This window comes from Carassius gibelio, chromosome A12 (assembly GCF_023724105.1).
Source record: "Carassius gibelio isolate Cgi1373 ecotype wild population from Czech Republic chromosome A12, carGib1.2-hapl.c, whole genome shotgun sequence".
NCBI classification, from domain to species: domain Eukaryota; kingdom Metazoa; phylum Chordata; class Actinopteri; order Cypriniformes; family Cyprinidae; genus Carassius; species Carassius gibelio.
In genome coordinates, this window is record NC_068382.1 from 3,267,468 (window position 1) to 3,290,496 (window position 23,029).

General features: G+C 37.6%; 2 protein-coding genes and 1 long non-coding RNA gene across 4 annotated transcripts in view; 2 read left to right on the top strand and 1 right to left on the bottom strand.

The window, feature by feature from the left end:
* The window catches only part of si:ch211-217a12.1 (alanine aminotransferase 2), a 34,118-nt gene extending 28,448 nt beyond the window's left edge, over positions 1–5,670 (bottom strand). Inside the window, exon 1 of the mRNA XM_052612173.1 lies at positions 5,498–5,670. Within this exon, the coding sequence (XP_052468133.1) occupies positions 5,498–5,655 (158 nt within the window). The 5' untranslated portion in view covers positions 5,656–5,670. The remainder of the gene's footprint in view (positions 1–5,497) is intronic.
* LOC128025698 (uncharacterized) lies at positions 2,148–6,340 on the top strand. Its single transcript, XR_008186205.1, has 3 exons — positions 2,148–2,390; positions 4,497–4,596; positions 5,576–6,340. It is a non-coding gene; the product is annotated as an uncharacterized LOC128025698 (long non-coding RNA).
* A 9,679-nt stretch (positions 6,341–16,019) lies between these two features.
* The window catches only part of aclyb (ATP citrate lyase b), a 32,956-nt gene continuing 25,946 nt past the window's right edge, over positions 16,020–23,029 (top strand). The window contains exons 1-5 of one of the 2 annotated variants that reach the window (XM_052612157.1): positions 16,020–16,225; positions 18,214–18,390; positions 18,469–18,591; positions 20,137–20,199; positions 22,810–23,000. In XM_052612157.1, coding sequence (XP_052468117.1) covers positions 18,232–18,390; positions 18,469–18,591; positions 20,137–20,199; positions 22,810–23,000 — 536 coding nt within the window. In that variant the 5' untranslated portion in view covers positions 16,020–16,225; positions 18,214–18,231. The remainder of the gene's footprint in view (positions 16,226–18,213; positions 18,391–18,468; positions 18,592–20,136; positions 20,200–22,809; positions 23,001–23,029) is intronic. The other variant, XM_052612159.1, reaches the window with a different exon arrangement.

The window sequence follows — 23,029 nt, forward strand, 5'->3', positions numbered from 1 at the left end:
AGTAAAAGTAATTCTAGAAATATTTACTCAAGTAAAAGTAAAAGTACTAGTCTTGAATAGTTACTTGAGTAAGAGTAAAAGAGTATCGGATAAAAAATCTACTCAAGTAGTTAGTTACTAGTTACTTTGGGTCATATATACGGAGCCTTTTTTTATATAGATATATAGACAAAAAATGTATGTAATGTATGTGTGTGTGTGTATAAATGTATATATTTCATCAGCCTTTAATCCAATTTATGTAATTTATTATAAAACCCTGTCTGTTTAAGTAACAAATATAGGTGTCATGCCATAACATATTTTTAATACGACTGACTTTATTTTAAATGTGAATTTAACATTGAAAGTTAATGTGATATAAATATTGCTACTAATCTTTCATTGTTCAGAAAGAGAGCAAATAACATTTACATTATTAAACATAATTTTCACTGACAGTCTAGATTTCATTCACTCTCAGAAACTACCATTAAAATCACTGAAACTGTTAACACTGTGAAATCAATATCTTAATTATAGATTCGTACACACATCTGCACTTTGTTGTTTCTGACGAGAGAATTCGCCAGAAAGAGGTATTCAGTAAGTGAGCGAGTGAAGGAAGCACCGGCATTTCAGCGATGACTCATCGGAACACCTCTGATTGGCCATTGCATTCAAAAGCTCAACAGAACCGTGTGTGATTGGTTAATGCGCAGTGCTGTAAAAACGCGTCTGTCTCTGGCTCAGCGCCAGCAAGCGATCACAGATCTGAATTTAGCAGCTGATGATAGGACTTGCTGAACGTACTCGCACTGGTGTGATTGTATTAAAATTAATAAAATCTTAATCGGCTATTCTTTGTCTTTTGGAAGCTGCATTCAACCTGTTATAAGCCACACACGTACAACAAACTAATGTCACAGTGGTATCGTGTACTGTAATCGAATGTAGCCCAAGTTATTACCTGTTAAACAGTAGACAGCACACGCGTTCATCTAATAAGGATCTCCATCGCAAGCAAATAATAGCCTTTGCAGATTAGCTTTCAATTCAGTGCAGTTCCATAGCCCCGTTTTCAACGCTGCTAATATTCTTAAACGTTACAACTCTGAGTGAACCGCTTCAGAGCTCAGCGCGTGCAGCATGGAACTGAACGACTCAATCAAACTGATTCATGAACCAATTCACTCGTTTGCCAATTGGTTTGATCAAAGCCTTTGAACAGAGTTGACTCAAAAGAATGAATCATTCGCGAATGGGCATCGCTCATTGTCCAGAGAAAAGTAGACGGCGTGTTTGGAATAAACTGAAGCATTTATTGCATTAAGATAAAGTAACGAGAGGGGCGTCGCCCACAGTAACGAAGTAAAAGTACAGATTTTTCCCAAAAAATGTACTCAAGTAAGAGTATAAAGTACCCATCTTTAAATATACTCCGAAAAGTATTAGTTACCCCGAAAAATTACTCAAGTAAATGTAACGAAGTAAATGTAACTCGTTACTACCCACCTCTGTTCAAATGTAGAAATTATACATTACAATTTAAATATAAAACTGCTCTTGCTACATGTAGCATCTTTGTTTGGATTATGGTCCAGATTTTACAGTTCAGCCTTTAATAGAGCAAATAAACATCTTGTTCATGTACACATATTTCCATTCTTTCTTGTCTCTTTGATAAATTACTAATTTTAAGAATGTTTGAAATGAAGAAATCAAGACATATATATTAGTATTGCAATTTTACTTCAAATATTAAAATAACTGATTAAATATTGCAGCATAGCATTGGATGATAACACTTTATCATTAAGTCAACTACTAACTAGTTGACTTAATGTCAGTGTTTTTTTTGTTTGTTTTTTTTTTTGTTTTTTTTGAATGATCGGTGGAGGAATTGGCTGTGATGCAAGGGCAATGCAGCTAAAATCTTGCCTAGGGCACCAAGTTGGTCAAGGCCAGCCCTGATTTGTAGTCTTTAACTAAGTAATTTAATTTCTAAAAAATCTTTAAGTAGTACAGGGATCCTCAAATCTGGCCCCAGAGATCCACTTTCCTACAGAGTTTAGCTCTAATCATAATCAAACACACCTGAGCAAGCTAATCAGGATCTTCAGGATCTTCAGGTCTTCAGGATCATTAGAAAATCACAGGTAGTTGAGTTTGATCAGGGCTGGAAATAAACTCTGCAGTGCATTGGCCCTCCGGGGCCAGATTTGAGGAACACTGCCTAGCACTACTAACTGTCCAAAATTTACGTTAATAATAAGGGCTAGAAAGATTTTTTTTTTTTTTCTGATTTCTTTTGCTTAAGATGATTCGATTTGTACCCTAAGACGTCATGAAGACCAGTGGTTTTCAACCTGTGGGCCGCGGCACCCTAGTATGTCGCGATGGTATTGCAGGTGGGCCGCCAATTACTATTAAAATAAATTATAATATTGTTAATATATGTAAAAATGACTAAGTCATTACATAATAACATCCTTTCATATATATAATAAAATGACAAAAAATAAATATTAAACTGTAGTATGCTTCCACTATTCGAGCTCGCTGATTGGTCAAAGAATAAACCACCAATTTATCTTAGATATTTTTGCTGCATATGCTACAGAACAACAAATTCAAACATGCATAAATGGCTGTCAACAGGGTCAACATAAATGGCTGTTCCCTCTTGACTGCTTGCTCGGCTGACTGTCTACCTGCTGCCGAGCTCTGCCTGGATCTGGTTTTCCCGTTTTCCTGAGCAGTGCCAGCCCGAGTTATTTTCTGTTCATTGCCAGTTCATTCAATAAAGACAACAATCTAGCTTCTGAGTATCTAGCTTCTAAGTATTAAGTGATTAACCAACAATAGTGGGGTCAGTTACTTTTTTTGCAGTGGGCCGCACAAATATATTTGTTTGGTTGTGTGGGCCACGAGTTGAAAAAGGTTGGGAACCACTGAACTAGACTATTGGTCTAATTTTTGTGAAAATCAAACCTAATCATCTTCAGTCCATACCGACAAAAAGTTGTCAAATTCAATTTGATTAGTTAAGCTGTTATCAAATAATGTGTGATTGAATTTCACAAATATGTTGCCAAACTGAATGTGTGGTTATATGTCCGTAGCGCTTTAGCCAATTCAGACCAATCTTGCTGTTATGACAACCATGACCTAAGTGTACCTGCAAAAGGTACCCAGCTATTTAAATGGGGTCCTAGAGAGGGCAAAGAGTTTTATCACTAAGTCAGAGACGGGCTAGTTTCCCCAAGGCAGACAAACTTAGAATGGTTACAATCATCCGGGTTTAAATCCTGCACTAATTGAGCGAATTTGACGCAATATTTAAACTGAAGCTTGCAGGCTGCTATGGTAAGGGGCATTACATTTCCAAAGTTTAAAAGTCCAAAATTCTGCAGCACGTCTTTTAACAGGAACCAAGAAGAGCACTCATATAACTCCAATTCTTGCCCCATTGCACTGGCTTCCTGTTCGTTTTAGGATTGATTTTAAGATATTATTGTTTGTTTTTAAAGCTGTGAATGGACTGGCCCCAACATATATCTCGGACCTCATCCAAATTTATACGCCAGCACGGACACTGAGGTCAGAGGGCCAGCTACAGCTTGTAGTCCCTAAATCGAGACTTAAAACTCGAGGAGACAGGGCTTTTTCTGTGGTTGGACCTAAACTATGGAACGCTCTGCCCCTCCATGTCCGAACTGCCCCTACAGTTGAGTGTTTTAAGTCTCGTCTAAAGACTCATTTTTACTCTTTGGCTATTAACTGCGCGTGAGTTGTGTGGTCCTTTGTGGTATTTAATATATATATAATATATATTAATATATTTATTTTTTGTATTTTATATATTTTTAATTGTTTTGTATGATCTGAATCTTTTATGCAGCACTTTGGAAACTTTGTGTTTGTAAAATGTGCTATAGAAACAAAGTGGATTGGTTTTCCCGACCAGGCGTCGAGAGGGGCCAATCACAACAAACCCTACCCCAGCTAACCAATCACAGCAAACTTTGTATTTCAGAAGGCAGGCCTTCATTTGATACAGGAACTATTCGAGACGTTCATTCGAAAAATAATGTGTTTTCCAACAACATAGTATGAGAGCCTGTTCAAGTACACCCCCAAAACAAAATCAATACGTTGTAAAAGAGGATAATAGGACCCCTTTAACACTACTCTTTGTCATATCACACTGACCACACCACATTAATCTGGAAACTAAACTTTAATCTTACTCCAAAGCATTCAAATAATGCATCTAATAATTTGTGACTGCAGTTGCATCTGATCAAATGCACATTCCTATTCTTTAGCTTGGGTTAAACTAATTAATTTTACTTGGTTGGAACAGCAGCTACGCTAATGGTGTCTCTATTTGTTTCTCTGCCTGTTGGTGGGACTTATGAATGTGCTGCTAACATTGACTCTTAGGAAACTCTGTGACTGAAGTGAGATCAGTGAATTGCTGAATCTTTTTCCTTATGGAACTTTGTGTGCAGGACATCCCCTTGTCCCTTGTACAATGCTGATGTTGATGAATACGTGCCCAAATTGAAGTGTTCACTGGGAGCTGATGAGATGGGTGCAGCCTGCTCAACGGTAATTCTAGTTTCCTGCCATGAGACAAGCAGGGGATACCCCAGTGGTGACATGTTGGGTAGCACGATAAAGCTAACCACAGAACTTTTTTCAGATGTTTTACCAAAAACCCATTCAAAAAAACTATAAATTACAAACTTACTTCTTATAGTACTCTACTCGAGTCTTGTAGTCTCTACTAATGACCAGATGAGATTAATCATGTGAGATATATGGGGAACCGTGTGTACTGATGGGACATCAGGACAGGTTTAGGAAGCACTGTTTTTCGGTTATTTCTATATTAACATAACCATGCCTCATATTGATCATATACTTTAGTTTTTGGCCGCACATAAACAGGTTTTGGTCTATGAAAAACATTAAGGAAACAGGTAAAAAAAATGATTTTGTAATTCTGATTATATTCTGTGGTGATTTTCTTTGTTGCTTTGTTGCTAAAACATTTAACTGCTGAGCTTGTGTTTTCTCAGAGTATGTTTTCATTACCGGAAGGCGTAATGTAGTTCTCTGCCATTCAGCTAATGATACTGGAAACATACAAGAACTTACTTCTCTTTACTTTCAACTTTGCATTTTTGCTCAGATTTTTTAAAACTTTTATTATTGTTATTATTTAAGTGGATATATGAAGTCAGTTCCCCTCTAATTAAAACAGTAATCTCATCATCACATTAACTTTTTGGATGTTCCACTAATGTCTGCAACCACAAAGTGTCACAAATTTTATTGTATTTTTTTATCATTTTAATAAAAATGGTCCATTGTTTTGTCATTTCAAACTTTCATTTCAAAAGCAAACAAACGCAACCTTTCTAGACACACTCTAATGATATCAGTAATATGTTCAAACAAATCATGAAGTACATTTTTTACACTTTTGTAAATAATTGCACATTACCTTTTCTGACGCTTTTGGTCATTAATCTCTGTCTTCCAACTATTTATTCTGATCTTCTTCCCTCTTTTCTGTGCACAGTTTAAAAGACAACTCCACCAATGTGAAGACCATGTGTTCATATATGACATCAGAGGTTTCTTCCTGCCCACCCCTTTCATTCCGTTCTATTCAAGGAAAGTGTCCAAGACATTTCCAAGTCGACTTTGGCCTCTATGGATTGTACCTTCTCAGGAAAGAGTGATATTCGATCTTTGTAGACATGTGATGTTGACCCAGATGAAATTCAGTTGAGCAGAACGTGCTGCACTCTGACAAAATGTACAAATGCTGCAGTCCATCAGCATAAACTGTACCATATTACATATCTTCTATAACAGCTGTTGTTTAAAAATCAGCCATCAAAACACAGGGACCACTTTCTAAAGATAATACACAGCTGATTGTGACATGTTGGTTGTAGAATGGAAGGAGAGAGTTGAGGAAAGGGTCTATTTGCACCGTTTATTAACCCTCTGCTATTATTCAATCATTAGAAGAAAAGATCCCATGTGGTCTGAGAATTAAGAAATTTCCTTCATTTTGGGCTGATCATTTGGACTAAAATAAATGGGAGCAAATACTGAATAAATTCTCTATCATACTTCTCCACAATACGGAAGCTAAAAAAAATACAAAAGGAAATACATTTATTTTATTTTACCCTAAAATAGATTTTAATTTAATAAATAATTTTCCTCTATATTTTAAAATATTTTATATTTTATTTTTGTTTTCCAATTTAATTAATTTATATGTTTCGTATGTATTTTACTACTTTGTTTGGTTTGTGTAGAAGTTGGTTGGTTAAAGCTATTTCCACTAATTATTTTTTTAATTAACTGTTTTGATTATCCACTGATTGACAGTAGTTTAAAGAATGTTTGTGTGAATAATGGATGTGTATCCTGAAGAAAGTGAATTCTGTGTCTATAATGTGTTGATCAACTCTTTTAATGTTTTAATGAATTAGCCCAGTTCATTAATGGCTTTTCATGATTAACCATGTGAGTGCCTTGGAATATTTTGTTGTTTGATTTATACATAAAATTTGGACTTGTTTTGAGATGGTCTTAAAAAAAGTCACACTTGTACAGTTTGAGGTCCATAGGAAATTAATGGGAAAAATACAGAACATTTTGTGTGTGTGTGTTACAATTTACAAATCAGCCATGATGCAGAAAAAAAATAAATCACACATCAGAAGAGGATAAACTCCAGAAAAAACATCAAGAGTGCAAAATAGACACTTCCAACCTAACACACGTATCCACATGCACATATGAACTAGTGTCACTGTAACACACATTTAAGTTTTGTCAATTTGTGAAACAAAATCAATAATTAAGCCAAAATGCAGAAGAAGAAGAAAAGAGTAAGATAGGGATGGACTAAGATGGGTGGTATCAAATAAATTATAAAGGGTATTGGATTTTTATTGCACAATGGGGAGAGCATTTAACTCTTCATGAGGTAGTTTGCTGGGGAAAGAAACTTTTCTGTTCTGTCCTTGTGTTCAGTGCTCTGTAGCACTGACCAGATGGAAAAAGTTCAAGAAGATGGCTTGGATTTGAGGGGTCCATGATTTTCTGAGCCTTTTTCCTCTCTATGGATATACAGTATACAGTTCTTAAAGGGTGGGTAAGGGAGCACCAATAATCCTTTCATGATGACAGAATTTATTTTGAAGTGGAGTATCCTTTAACAAGTGAACTGGATCAAGTTCCTGTAGAATAAAAAATGTTCTTGATGGCATGCATTGTTTCTCGTTTTTATTGTTTGATTATACAGCCAGGACTGGACTTCCTGCTTTTACACACACACACACACACACACACACACACACACACACACACACACACACACACACACACACACACACACACACACACACACACACACACACATATATATATATATATATAATTTTTTTCATGGTATAATTATGTAATCTGCTTATTGTGAGCCTAAATGAGTAAATTGGTATTTAATTATTATCAGGGTGACTTGCCACCAACTGCTGGTGTTTTTTATATATATATTGAAAGTAGTGTTTCATGTTGTCACTTCACATTTAATAGCCTCTTAGAATGAAATTGCTATGTAAATCCACAGTGCCTCCTTTGAGCTGCAATAAGCAGTGTGTAAAGTACATCTAAATGCCAGGTCAGATGCTGTTTCTGTGCAAAGCTGGGTGTTTGTTCATACAGAGTTCATCAGACAGCCTGAAGCCTATTACGTTGTTTATTTAAATTTCAAAACACAATTCAACATTTGCTCGCAGCGTTTTTTTTTTTTTTTTTTTTTTTACGAAACCTCATCATTTTGCAGGACAATTGTCTACTACAGTATACAACACATATAAAAAGGGTGCCAATAAAGCTGTGGTGATATACAACACGCTTTAAGAAACGTTTATTTCCATCACACTGTAAAGTGATCTAGAGGAAAAGCAGATGTGTTTTGCCTATTGGCATAGATAGCCTATTACGTGCATTTGTTTTTATTCATGCTATTATAATTACAACGGGTCACCAACTAACGACAGATGGAAATCTACAGTAAATTAACAAATCCTTCTTAACTCTTCAACCGAGTGTAATGGTATTTAAAAAGCCTTTAATAGTATGTGCTCAACATTAAATCTGTAACATGTAGCCAACATTAAGAATAGGGTTGTGTCAGTGAGGAAATTTTCCCATTGATTAGTTAACTTATGACAACACCAATGTTATTTGTTAATCTATTCTGTAGATTTTGATCTTTTTAAGTTGTTATGATATATTGTTAATTAAAAAACAACAGTAAAATAGTAAAAAAAAAAAAAAAAACTTGCGTATATAGAGTTTGGGAACATGACCTCAGCAACGCAATGCATTCTGGCACTTTAGGACACGGACGCTGCTGTATGTATTGTATTGTATTGATAATAGACTTTTGTTTGCTCTCTACAGCTAAAAAATAAGTTACAATGGTAAAACCTTGTTGTGTAATTAACTGCCATACTCGTACTCATGACCGGCATGGAAAAATAATTTGAATGGAGTGCGATTTTTCAGCTTTCCCACTGGAAAACCGCACCTTGATCTCAGGTCTCCGAGTTAACAAAGCGGCGTCACATGGCTTGGTTAGCAGCAGTAAGAAGGAAAAGAAGGATTGTCCCTTTGGTCTGATATATACACACGTATGTATGTGCATTTATATATATATAAATATACAGAAATGTACGTTATATAAACAACTTTTTTTTGGATGTGATTAATCGATTTGATAGACTTATATTAAATGTTACCTATGCATGAACCACATCTCCTGCATTATCAGTGTTATGCATATTGCATACCACCTGTTACAGTAATAAATGGCAAAATTGATCAATTCTGTATCTCTTTATTTGTGCATCATAACACACTGAGGTTAATTTGTACAGCTTACAATAACGCATATTAAAAAGTGAAGGGGCAGTGTAACTCCCTCGTTGACGCGGAAAATGTGTAGGTTCTGCACCCATCCATTTGTAAATTGCAGGTGAGACTCGAGAGATTTGTGTACGCTCTGACACTACAAACAAGGTAAGAAAACACATTGGGGAAGCTTACGAGTGGCAGCTCTCTAAGATCATCCGACCACTCTTTGTGTTCGTGCAGATTGAGTTTGTTGATTGTCTTGATTTTTTTCTAAATACCGCATCTTTGCTTCCTTGTTGAGTTTTTCTTTATATGTAATCTTACACTTGATCATGTCACTTTCACTTTTACTGATAAGCGTGTCCCAAAAAATGGCCGCGACTACCCAGAATGCAATGCGCAGTGACGTAGTTTCCCAAGCTCTATAGCCTAATCAAACTAATAAGACGGGCATAAAATACCCATATTATAACAAATAAATAAAATATATTTGGAAATCGCCCTTTAAAACAAAGGCTCGGTTTGTGGTTCACAATTATTTGATTAAAACAAAGACAAAGTCATATTAAAAAAAAGATATTTATGTTTTTGTTAACAGAAGTTATATTGCTCTTTTAATTGTCTCCGCTATCGTCCTGTCAATCATATTCGCGGCGTCGCAGGTCATTTTCAGTAAAAATGTATTTCACCATCATCGGTACCAAGTTCTGACTGCTGACTGAACACTGGTCAGGGATCCTCTCCCGCTCGGCGCTGTCTAGCGCAGCTTCACCACACAGATTTAACTCCGCACAGCTAAATAAAACGGGCTGGTGGCAGACTAATATGTAATATTTCTGATGTAAAGATTTCTGTGAAACGCGTTAAGTTGCACAGAAGAAAGCCCAACAGGACCTGCCCTGCACAGTTTAAGAATGGGTAGCCATAGTAACGTTAGAGGACTATTAATTTGTTGAACAGACCTGAGCGGCTACTGATGGCGTCACATGCTCAGATTTGCTTGACCAATCGGCGGAAGGGGGCGTCTCAGGACCGCCCACATGTGGAAAACGAATTTTGAAGTAATTTATTCGTTCCTTCTCGAGGCGATAACTCAACATTACGTCAGCTAAGACGTATATGGGAACTCTTCCCTTCTCCACTTTCACTGAAATCTTATTGGCTAACGCCAGCTGGGGACAGCTGGCCAATTGACGCGAAGCATGCAAACACTGGCGGGTCAGCGGGGAGTATAAAATGAATAGGCGCGAAAATTACGTCAGAATCTCTTTCTTCACGCTAGAAGTCTTATCTAAGTCATCGTGGAAGTTGCAATAGAGGACTACTCACCCTGTTTTCCTCTCCGCATCCGATGGCTGCTAATGCTAGATTCGGACCGTCACCAGTTCTGTGGGACCTGCCTGGGTTTCTCACACGGACCACACGTGCGCCCCCTGTGCCGAGCTGCCAGTGCGCACCCTCAGGGCCAGAGTGGCTCGAAAAACGGTGGGAATGAGGCCCACTGCCGCCAGCGAGCTGGCGAGGAAAACGACTCCATGTCGCTTTCGACGTTGGAAAAGGTTTTGAAAAAGACCTCCCCGACCAAGAGGGCCCTGCAGACCTCCAGGAGGAGCTCATCAGGGTCTTCGGAAAGGCCGTCACAGAGCTGGGTCTCACTTACAAAACGCACCTGACGAGCCTGTGGAAGGTAACTGGACTCGTGGCTCCTCCAGTCGAGCTCCTACCAGACGGCATTGAGGCATGCAAGAGCTTGTGGTGAAGTCGTGGGCTGCACCCCAATCGGCGCGCACCCACTCTGCTACGCAGGCCATGTTCACACACGAGGATGGGGCGGAAACCCTCCCCCCGTCGTGGAGACCATTACCGCACACCTGTGCCCGTCTCCCTCTGCATTTGGTTCGGACCACAGCCTGCCTTCCAAGCCGTGCAGTTCACGGCCCTTAGACGAACAAAGCCTATACTTCTGAGGGAAGACAGCTTCTGTTCTTCAGGGCAATACTCTAGGTGTTTCAGGCAGACGGCGGCACAGTAGCGCTGACGTCATCAGGGATCTGCGCGCGGCAACTGATCTCGCGCTGATGGCTACTAGCACTCTGCTCAGCCGTTTCATGGGGCTCATGGTCGTCCTTACAGGCACCTACGGCTTACCCTAGCTGTCCTGGAAGACGCGGACGTTCAGGGCTTATCTTCACTGCTCTCACGGCGGGATTTTATACAGTTCCCATATACGTCTTAGCTGACGTAATGTTGAGTTACCGCCTCGAGAGGGAACGTCTCCGGTTACTATCGTAACCTCGGTTCCCTGAGAGGCAGGAACGAGACATTACGTTAGCCGCCGTGGTCGCTGTTTGATCAGCTGTGCTAGCATTCAGTCGTGATTCTGACGTAATTTTCGCGCCCATGCATTTTATACTGCCCGCTGACCCGCCAGTATTTGCATGCTTCGCGTCAATTGGCCAGCTGTCCCCAGCTGGCGTTAGCCAATAAGATTTCAGTGAAAGTGGAGAAGGGAAGAGTTCCCATATACGTCTTAGCTGACGTAATGTCTCATTCCCGTCTCTCAGGGAACCAAGGTTACGATAGTAACCGGAGACGTTTTATGTCTCTGAACTAAAAACGAAAAATAAAGCAGAAATCTTGTTTTTTCGTTTTTTTTTTTTTTTTTTTAACTATCCTACTCTTTCCCTGTAAACTCAGTTCAAGAGTGGTGTGAAATTTGTTTCAATAGACTGACTTAACTCAACTAAGTAAACTGCTCAGGTCAAGACAGGTGAAATGTGTTTTTAGTGTACCGTGGAGTTTATAGGGTTACATGAATTTATAGGAGTAATTTTTTTCTACATTGAATTTTGACACAAAAAAAGCTTCCAGTTTTATTATGTATTTTCTCTCTCCTTTTACATTTATTTCAGTAATGATAACGACCCAAGCACGTCATCTACACCGGCAAGACCACCTCAGCTTCCACCCAGGAGAGAAACTCTAACACCCAGACACTCTACTGAGAGTGTTCAGAAGCCCACGCTGAGCCGCTCAAGATCACGCTCTCCACACCGTACAACACATGAACAACACTGGAAAACTGAAAACAATCCAGATGTGGCACCCATTCTCCCCAGGTTTGCCCTTGCCAGGCCCCCAGGAGTGCAACTCGATAAATCCAAAGTGTACAGTCCACTTGATTTGTTCCAGCTTTTTTTCAGCAATAATGTCATCAGAAAATTATGCAGTAACACAAATAAGCAAGCTGCAAAGAGGATATCAGAAGGACTTCAATTCAAATGGACTGATGTCACTCCCACAGACTTCCTAAAATATCTTGCACTTGTGATTTTCATGGGACTGCTAAAACTTGGATCAGTGAAAGCTTACTGGAGGCAAAAAAAACATTTTTTTCAGTGCCATTTCCAAAGAAAGTGATGCCAAAGGACAGGTGGCTCTCCATTTCCTCAAATGTGCACATGAGCGATCCAGCTGAGGATGTTGTAAATGACAGCAAAAAGGGAACATCAGACCATGACCCACTGTTTCGCCTCAAGCCTCTGATGACCGAAATCATGGCAGCATGCAAGTCCTTTTACCAGCCCCCAAAAAATGGCGATAGATTAGAGGATGGTGGTGACAAAAGCCAAAACAGGAATGACACAATACATAAAGGACAAACCGACTAAGTGGGGATTCAAACTGTTTATCTTGGCTGACTCTTCAAATGGTTATACATCTAGCTTTACCATGTACACGGGAAAGGCAAAGTTAACCACTGGCTTTGGACTTTCGTATGATGCAGTTGTGGGCCTCCTGGACAAACCACATTTGGGAAGTGGTTATCACTCTTCAGACACCTGTCTTCTCTGCACTTTAGAGCCTGTGGTACATATATACAGGGGAGGAAGGACACCCCTAAATCAACTGTGAATGCCCTCTCCAAAAAATCTCAAAGAGGCACAATCAGTTGGATCCGAGATGATGACTTGCTCTTCAAAGACAAGAGAGGTGTCCATCTGCTCGACTATCCATCAGGCCTACACATCGGAGAAGGTCACGAGAAGGCAAAAAAAGACAGATGAAACCTGGGAGAAAGTGAGAATTCCAGTTCCCACTCCAGTTGTGGAATACAACAAATACATGGGTGGTGTTGACTTGTCTGATCAGCTCATCCAGTACACCTCTGCTCACCACAAAGCACACAGATGGTATAAGACTATGTTCTTGCACTTTGTGGACATCGCCACATGCAACAGCTACATCCTCCACAAAGAACTGTGTAAAGAGCAAAATACTACACCACTGACACACAGAGACTTTATGGAGGAGCTCGGTGCTCAACTTGCAGGGGTGACAACTGAGGATGCAGACAGGACAACTCACCACACACCCCTACCCATTGCTCCCTTGGACCCAGCAAAACCTGCACACAAGCCTGCAGATGTCAGAAAGTACTGTGAGCACTGCAAGGCAAGCAAAGTGTACAACAAGACCCCCTGGCAGTGTGGGGCATGTCAGGTGCCCCTCTGCAACTTCCTGGAGAGGCCTTGCTTTGCTCACTGGCATGCCTAGGACTGTTTGTAAAAAAAAGTTAATTATTTAATTGTTCTTTACACATTTGATTAAACAATAACACATGTCTGTCAAGCAAAGAGTTTGAAAAATATTTTTGTTGTTGTTCAAAAACTGTTCTTTATTGTGTGATTTACAGTAATAAATGACAAAAATCTAATTTTCGTTTTTGAAATTCTCTAGTTTATTGTACATTTTCTTTCACTCATACTTCCTTTATAAACACATTACATGCATGCTTATGGTAGCTTAGGGTCTTCTGAATCCATAGATACCAAACACAGGGTGTTCCATCTCCTTTACATATGATTTATAAGCCCAATATAAAAATAGAGAAAACAGACCAAAAAGGGCTTAGTCCCAAAAATAAAAAAAAACGCCTAGGACTGTTTGTAAATAAAGTTAATTATTTAATTGTTCTTTACACATTTGATTGAACATTAACCCATTTCTGTCAAGCAAAGGGTTTGAAAAATATATTTTTAGGTCAAACACTTTTCACTATTGTTGTGTGAGGTAGGATTTTCAGTAATAAATGACAAAAATCTCATTTTCTTTTCTGAAATTCTATAGTTTATTGTACAATTTTTCACTCATACTTCCTTTATAAACATATTGCATGCATGCTTATGGTAGCTTAGGGTCTTCTGAATCCATTGATACCAAATACATGGTGGTCCATCATCATTACATATGGTTTATAAGCCGAAATGTAAAAATAGAGAAAACGGACCAAAAAGGGTTTAGTCCCCTAAGGGTTAAAGATATGAACGCAATATGCAAAGTTTTTAACACTGGACAGCCTGTGTTACAAATAATGACTGTTTTGAGTTTTGCATGTAGAGTTTTGAAAAATGACATTAAGGTTCTGTTATTAGTGCAAAAATGATTGTAAAAAATTGTTGCTGTCCATATGAAATGAAGAGACTTTGCAAATATCATTAATTCATTCTTCTATCCGCTGAAGTTAAGTTTAACCTTTATATAATACTTAAATAAAAGCACAAAATAATTAAAAAGTCTAGGCTCTTATCCTTCAGCAATACTCCAACCTTAATTGAGACCACAGTCAAACGGTGTATTGATATAAAGCCAGTTTTTTAAAATCCATTATGTTATATGTTATATGTAATCATACTCTTAAAAGTTATAAACACAAATGTGTAAGAATTATAATTAGGGGCCAAGGTCCGTAGGCACCTATTGTATCCATTAGCATGATTTTTTTCTTCCGCCACATGTCTATGGCAGCCCATAGAACCACTTGCGAGGAAAGTTGTGAAATTTGTCACACTGATAGAGGACAGTGAGAAAAGTTACCATCGCAAATTTTGAGTTTCTTATTAAACTCTCTAGTGCCACCACTTGTCTTAACTTTCAAAAAATGTGAAGTGAACACACACACACACACGTTTGTTTTTGTAAAAAGTGGGGACATCCCATAGGCGTAATGGTTTTTATACTGTACAAACTGTATATTCCATCATACCAACCCTACACCTAACCCGAACCCTCACAGGAAACTTTGTGCATTTTTACTTTCTCAAAAAAAACTCATTCTGTATGATTTATAAGTGTTTTGAAAAATGGGGATATGGTTTATGTCCTCATAAGACACCCTCTCCTTGTAATACCTGTGTCATAACCATGTCATTATACAGAGTTGTGTCCTGATATGTCACAAAAACAAGAGCACACACACACACACACACACACATGACTCACAAGGTGTGAGTTCGAATCTTGGGCTGGCAATAGCACGACTTAAGTGCCCTTGAGCAAGGCACCGAACCCCCAACTGGTCCCTGGGTGCCGCAGCATAAATGGCTGCCCACTGCTGTGTGTGTGTGTGTGTGTGTGTGTGTGTTCAACAGAAAAAAAATAACTTTATGCAGGTTTAGAACAGTGAGGGGAAATTATGACCGAAATTTTTGGATAACCCATTCCTTTAAAGTGACAGAAACATCTGTGCATATTGTTTTATTAAAATTTGGATAGTCTGTTAATATAATATTCCATACATTATCAGAGCTAGGTAGACATTATTATATTTTGAGACATTATTAGAGGAATGAATAGATTAAAATTAATGTAAGACCCTATTTATTAACATCATTTATATTAATCATAAATATATACATAATAAATAATCATATGTCACATATAATTTGGCATTTTAAAACAGTCACAAAATTTTAAATTAAAGATCCCCTTCTGGTGGAATGACCTGTCCAACTCAGTTCGAGCAGATCTTCAGGATCTGCTAAAAATACATCTCCACTCACTAACTACCTCTCTACCATCTAACTCTAAAAAAAGATAAATATAAATAATTAAATTAAAAATACCAAAATTAATCTGTTGCAAGTTTACATAGTTGGGAATGTTTTATTATGGGTTATTATTGAGCAAATTTTTTGTGACATTGGTGAGGGGTGTGGTTATGGGTAGAAGTCATGAATGGGTGTCCTTTATTATGCCTCGCTGAAGGAGGCAACGAGGCAACCCTTGTCGTAGGCATAGGCCTACTATTACACACTCCAATGTAGTAGGTGGCAGTATGCACGATTTACAACGGTCTGTATCCTACCAGGAAACTAAAACAAGAAGTAGAAGAAGAAGAACTCCGAGCATCAGCATCCAAGTCAGAGCGTACCCACCGGCAGCTGAACTGTATCGAGTTTGACAGTCCCGAACCTCAAGACCGTCACATTGTGTGTTTTGCCCGGTAAGGTTTGGCATTGTTTGGCCGGGCCGTGTTAACGTCTAAATTCTGTTCCTGAACGCGCGACGAACTTTATAGACGACGGTTGTCCTCTGTGTAGACAGCTCCGTCGAATATAATGGGAGTGTTTGTCGCGTCGCTAGCAGTGTAGAGCGGTTTCCTAATTGTTAATGTGTGACGGGCCACTCTCTGTCTATTAGGAGATCTTCATATTATCACTCTCTCACCTTATAAATGTTAATGTAGGTAACCAACTCTTTCATTCCAGATGGCAGCCGACATTATGACTAAAAATTTTACTAAATTATAAAAACTATGTGTTTGTAGTTTTTATAAAAACTACAAACACAAACCAATTGCAGGAGCTGGGATTATTACCGCTAAGATTCAGGTGCTACCCTAAACTGGTTTATTTTGGACTTTACATATAATGCAGCTGCTTTTATTCAAAATATACTACCAATAAGTGTAAAGTCTACATCGTTGTGTATTATGGTGGTACAGCAACGGATGCTATCACAATGTAATTATATAGTTCTGATAGCTTACCATGTTCATGTGTCAGTATTTGTACATGCTCAAAGTTTATCTTGGTATTTATTATGGTGCACATCCCAAAAGAATCTGTAGTGTGCTATTTGTGTGAATATATATATATATGTGTGTGTGTGTGTGTGTGTATTTACATTGGTTTCTAGACCCTATGGACTTTTATTTCAGTAATTTATAGATCTGGATGACTATGTTTGTGTGTTTCCAGACAATTGCCTCAATTCTGTTTTGTGAAATAAGATTTTATGAATCTGGAAGCATTTCTGAAAATACATTTATCTTACAAGCAGAGTTTTTATGAAAATATGAATGCGTATCAAATATAATCCTATATTTTCAGTTGAGCAGAATAATGAATAACAAGAAAACAAACAAACTTGGAAAGGATTATGTATAGCCTAGAAAGTGTGTAAAGAGCACTCCTTTTATAATCAATAAAAAACTGTTTCTCATCTCAGTTCATCACAATCTCCATTATAATAAGTTCCATTGCTGTCTACACTACACAGTGAATCTCTTATTTACATTGTGTCTACGTTGTTACAATGACGGGGTCCATGATTGGACTCTTCTGATTGGAGATCAACATACAGTATGCTGACATATATATGTCATTGATTGGCCATGTTGAAATATTGAGTCAGTCTGATGCACGTGAAAGTCTCGTTCATTCCTTTAGCAACAGTTGGCTTCTGGCGTGTTTTATTTTAAATATTTATTGGTCCAATTAATGTTTTATTAAGAAAATAAAAGTTATGTAGCATCCAAAGAATTAACATGACTGTCGACAAGAGTAGTCTATATTTATTAACTAAGATGGACAATTGTGTGAAATAGATATTCATTAATTAATTATATCTCATTTAGAATATACGATACATCTGCAAGTGATAGTATGTAGCAAAAATAAGGATGTTTAAAAATTGTGTGTCAGATCTGGCTTATGAACAAAAATAAACAAGCTTTCTGCATTTTCTGTCATATATGACTTGTGCATCTGGTGTCATACATAATATGGTAAATGTGGTATCCTCATTATTAAAAAAAAAATCCCCCAAATTTCAGGAAATTACTAGCACGAAATCAATTAATATTTTATCGCAAGAAAATTTTTTTAAATCCATGGTGGGACTGATTAGAGGACTGTCATCTTATGGCCTCTTTGGTCAGTGTCTTTGTGCTGTCAATCATGTTATAATTACCTTTATATAATATGAAAATAATTAATCTGTGTAATAAACATGACATGTACTGTAAAACTGTTAATCATGTTTGTGGGCCTTTACCATTCACTTGATAAATGAGTTATATTTAAAGTCTCATATATATAGCCAATAGTCTCACAGACTTCACAATCATGCTCAAGTGATGCTAATGGCTGGGCCATTCTAACTGAAATCAGTTTGTTGAAGACCTGATTTTTTTCTGTCTTTCTATAGGCAGTGTTCTCGGCTGTGATGTCTGCTAAGGCCATTACTGAGCAGACAGGAAAAGAGTTCCTGTATAAATACATCTGCACCACAGCAGCCGTGCAAAACCGTTTCTGCTGTGCTACCGTCACTGCAGACACCGACTGGGCCCGCCTTACGCAGGACCATCCGTGGCTGCTAACAGAAGTGAGTATATGTCTTGGTTTTCTGATCGTAATACTGCATTGTTTTCAGTGTAATATATTTGTCGATCACTTCATGCAGAGGCTGGTTGTGAAGCCAGATCAGCTGATCAAACGCAGGGGGAAGCTGGGATTGGTGGCAGTTGACCTGAACCTTGAGGGGGTCCAGGAATGGCTGAAATCGAATCTGATGACAGAAATCACGGTAGGCTTTTAAAAAGTTGATATTTGTAGCTACTTGGAGTAACTTAATTTACCTTTCAAGTTGATTATGTAATTTCACTATGACCTTAGCTTTTATGTTACAAGCAGGTAACTAACAGTTTATTCCACTGTAACTACAAAACACTGAAACATGCTTTAAACAAATGTGATTTGACTTTCTGGCAGACATTAATCTAGATTTAATCCATGTAGCATAGCCACTTTGCAGGTAAAATTACATTTTTGACACTGGAAACAAAATTGAGATCATGAAATAATTTAAAAAAACAACTGTCAATCATGCAACAACCTTAATCAGAGTTTCAGAGATTCTCTATAATCATCAAAAACCTTTTTGATGATGTCATTACTTTGCTGTTATGTTGCCAGTGTGCCGGGAGGAGCAAACGACAGACACTGTGTGTGTAGTCTCGCATAGCCAGACCTTCAGACTGACGACTGTAGGTCTGGAATTTATGGCAGCTTTCATTGGCTAAGGCCCGCCTATGGGGCCGTTTAACCGAAATGTCAAACAACCAATCACAGTTTGTTTCGCTCAGCATCACGTTTCGGGGCGTGGAAATGTCGTCACAATAACAGACCGGGGTGTGTAAAACTCTCGTTTTTGAAAGATTCTATGCTGCGAACATTAAATATTAGAGATACCTTTAAATATCCAGTGTTTAGTTAATCCTGATAAGCGCTCATCATCACAGTTGTAAACACTACGGCTTTCTTCTTTCGTGAGGGGGTTTGACGCCACAGCATATTTGTTTCCAGACAGAACGTTAAAGAACGCAACACACACATCTCCCAGAAATCCTGTATAATTCATCCAATCCGATGACGACTTCGTCATGCATCAGACGTTTAGCCAACGGTCCTTGGGCATGACGTCTGAGCCTGAGACGACAGTGTGTGTGGTGTCCAGATGGGAAGGGTGTTCAAAATAAACAGGGATGGGGTGATGCTGATATTTAGGGGGGAGGCAGGTGACTCGTCACACCAGCCAGTCGTCAACTGTATCAGTACATCTGCCCTTTCCAGTGAACATAAGAAGACACCGTAATCTTGACAACTTAATCCAAATATTTTAATGAAATGCTTTTAAATAACCAAATAAGCCACTAATGTACTATTGTACACAAAGCTCTTGCTATGTGTACTGCATTAAGCTAACAGAGTTGTTATAGCACTTGTATATCATTGCTCTTTTGTTAATTTTGATTACTTCCATTGTCCTCATTTGTAAGTCACTTTTGATAAAAGCGTCTGCTAAATGACTACATGTAAATGTACTCTTCTGCTCTAAAACCAGTGCTTTTGTTACTAGGAACATATACCTGTACCATATACCATACATAAATGAGAATAACTATGTGATGGCATGATTTTAAGGTCTTTTTAGGTGGTATACATTTTAACTTCACGAAACCTGTCTAAACCTGATTTAATAAAAATTGTTTAATTTAAAGTTTATATAAAACATTATTTGACATTTGATAGAAAGTGTTTTTTTTTTTTTTTTTTTTTTTCTGTTCCTCAGATTGGGAATGCAAAAGGGATCTTAAAGAACTTCCTCATTGAGCCGTTTGTGCCTCACTTACAGGTATTACAAATTCAGTTCAATTTTATCTTTATCAGTATCTTTTTGGGGGGTAATTACACATTGTCCCTTCCTTTTATATTTTGGATGACACTTTAGAACAAGGTTCATTAGTTAACATTAGTTAACCACTTTAGTTAACATGCACTAAGAATGAACAATACGTCTACAGCATTTATTAATCTTAGCTAATGTTAATTTCAACATTTACTAATGCATTATTAAAATCAAAAGTTGTGGTTGTTAACATTATTTAGCTCGCTGTGAATTAACATGAGCTAACAATGAACACCTGTATTTTCATTAACTAACATTAACAAAGATTAATAAATACTGTAATGTATTGTTCATTGTTTGTTCATGTTCGTTAATACATTAACATTAATTAATGGAACCTTATTGTAAATTGTTACTATATATTTAAATATACTGCCTGGCCCTCCAAAAAGACCAATTTTAAGAAATCATTTTGAATAATTTTTCCAGTGATTAATATGTTTCTGGCATTTTATATGTTTGGCATCAATTCTTTTAACTCTAACTGGTGCAGTGTGTAGCTTTTTATTTATTAAAGGGGTCATATAAGATGCTTTTTTTAAAGATCATTATTTGGTGTACCATAATATGTTGACGTGCTCAAAAAACAATTCTTTTAGAATACTGTACATTACTGTATGTCCTCTATGCACTGCCTCTCTCAAACGCGTCGTTTTCTACAAAGTCCCTTGTTCCGACAAGCGCAGTCTGCTCTGATTGGCCAACTGACCCAGTACATTGTGATTGGCCGAACACCGCAAACACCCCTTTTCATAATCGTGAGCTTCATCTTTCAGATTAAAATGTTAATAATGTCCTTAGTTTTACCATCAGTTCAAGCCTGAAAGGGGAACAGAGTGGTGTGACAGACACAGTGATGAACCCCTTATGTGTTTGCAGTACACAAGCCACGGACGGTTTAGACAGCTGACTCCACTGTGTGTCCCTGTGTCTCTCTCTCTCTCTCTCTCTCTTTCTCACACGCATGTGCACACGACGTGCAAAACTCCACATTTGAACAGTAAATATCAACAACTTACAGTAGTTGAATCAGAAGTGCCAGATTGTCGTAGCAAAGTCAGAATTACCTCCTCTCCTAACAAATGTGCCAACTGAATGCTATGAAAACACAGTGCTTAACTTATTAGACCACCTGTTATAAGACAAAACAGAAATATTATAGGAATCTGTCAACAAAAGATTATATATATATATATATATATATATATATATATATATATATATATATATATATATATATATATATATATTCTAAAAATTTTATTGTAATTTTTGGACAAATAACAAACTGAAACAACTAAATAGTTTTATTCACATAACAAAAATTGTATATATGTGTGTGTGTTTGTGTATATATATATATACATCTATATATATATATATATATATATATATATATATATATATATATATATAGTGTATGTGTGTGTGTGTGTGTGTATATGTTTGTTGTGAAATATAGCCTGATAAGATTGTTCCGAAATACTGACAAAAATATTTGATTAAATAAAATAACCGGTTTCTCATTAAACACCATTTAAATAAACAAATATTTAAAAAAAAAAAACTGAAGTGTCATTACAAAGTCTTTGATTAGGGCAGTAATGTTTTTCATAGGACATCAAACATTTATATCAATGACTTATCCAGATTTGTACCATTATATTGTAGACACTGAGTGTATCTAACCAAGAGGCTGCAAAAGTGCCTTATAGTTTAGATCAGAGCTGGGTTACTCTGTCCTGCAGAATTTAGCTCCAGTCTTGATCAAACTCAATTGATTAGCATGTTTAGGTGTGTTTAATCAGGGTTGGGGCTAAACAATGGCTGCATTTACACTTGGCATTAACATGCGACCTGTATCCAGATGTTGTCCACTTTGAAAATACAAAAATACAATACACATTGAAAAGACAAGTGTAAACGCACCTCTGATCAGAATGTTATCCAGTCAGTGTGTCCTGGTCCAGAGGTAGTTGAGGACACATTGTGATCGCATCTCAATCTAATGTAAATGCAATCCAGCTATCGTGTCTGCATTCGCAGGTTGATATCACGCAAAATGCCACCCCCTCTCTCGGAGAACACCTGTGTGGTGCGCTAACGAGACTCTAACACTTATCTTTGATTTGTCAAATGTCCCTTGACTGAAAATACTTTTCAAAAGAAATTCCACCACTTCAGGTTGACTTTGCACCGAATCATTCTCTGCAGACTTATTTAATTATTGCGCGGGAAAGACCGGTACGATTGGTTATCCAGATAGAAAAGTCAGTTGATGTTGCCCAGTGTAAACACGCCATGTTCTGATTGACGGATCCAATCTGCTTGATCAGATCACTGTGATCACATGTTAATACCAAGTGTAAACGCAGCCTTTGTTGGACAGTATATACATAGAAGAGCCAGAGTTGCGAATGACCTTTAATTATTTGGCTTTCATCATCTTTTACGTATCTTTCTTTAGAAAAGGTTTTTACAAAATCAAACAAATTTTCATAAATTTGGTTAATTTGACATGTCTTTGTTTGCGTGTGTACTGGATCTCTCTCCCAGGAAGAGGAGTTTTATGTGTGTGTATACACAAGCCGAGAAGGCAGTCATGTGCTGTTCCATCATGAAGGTGGGGTGGATGTTGGAGACGTGGACACCAAAGCCCACAGACTTTTGGTGGAAATAGATGAGAAACTCACGGAGGACATGGTTACCCAGCAGTTACTTGAACATGTTACAGATGAGAAGAAAGAGTAAGTATGCTGATCAGTTTCATGTATTT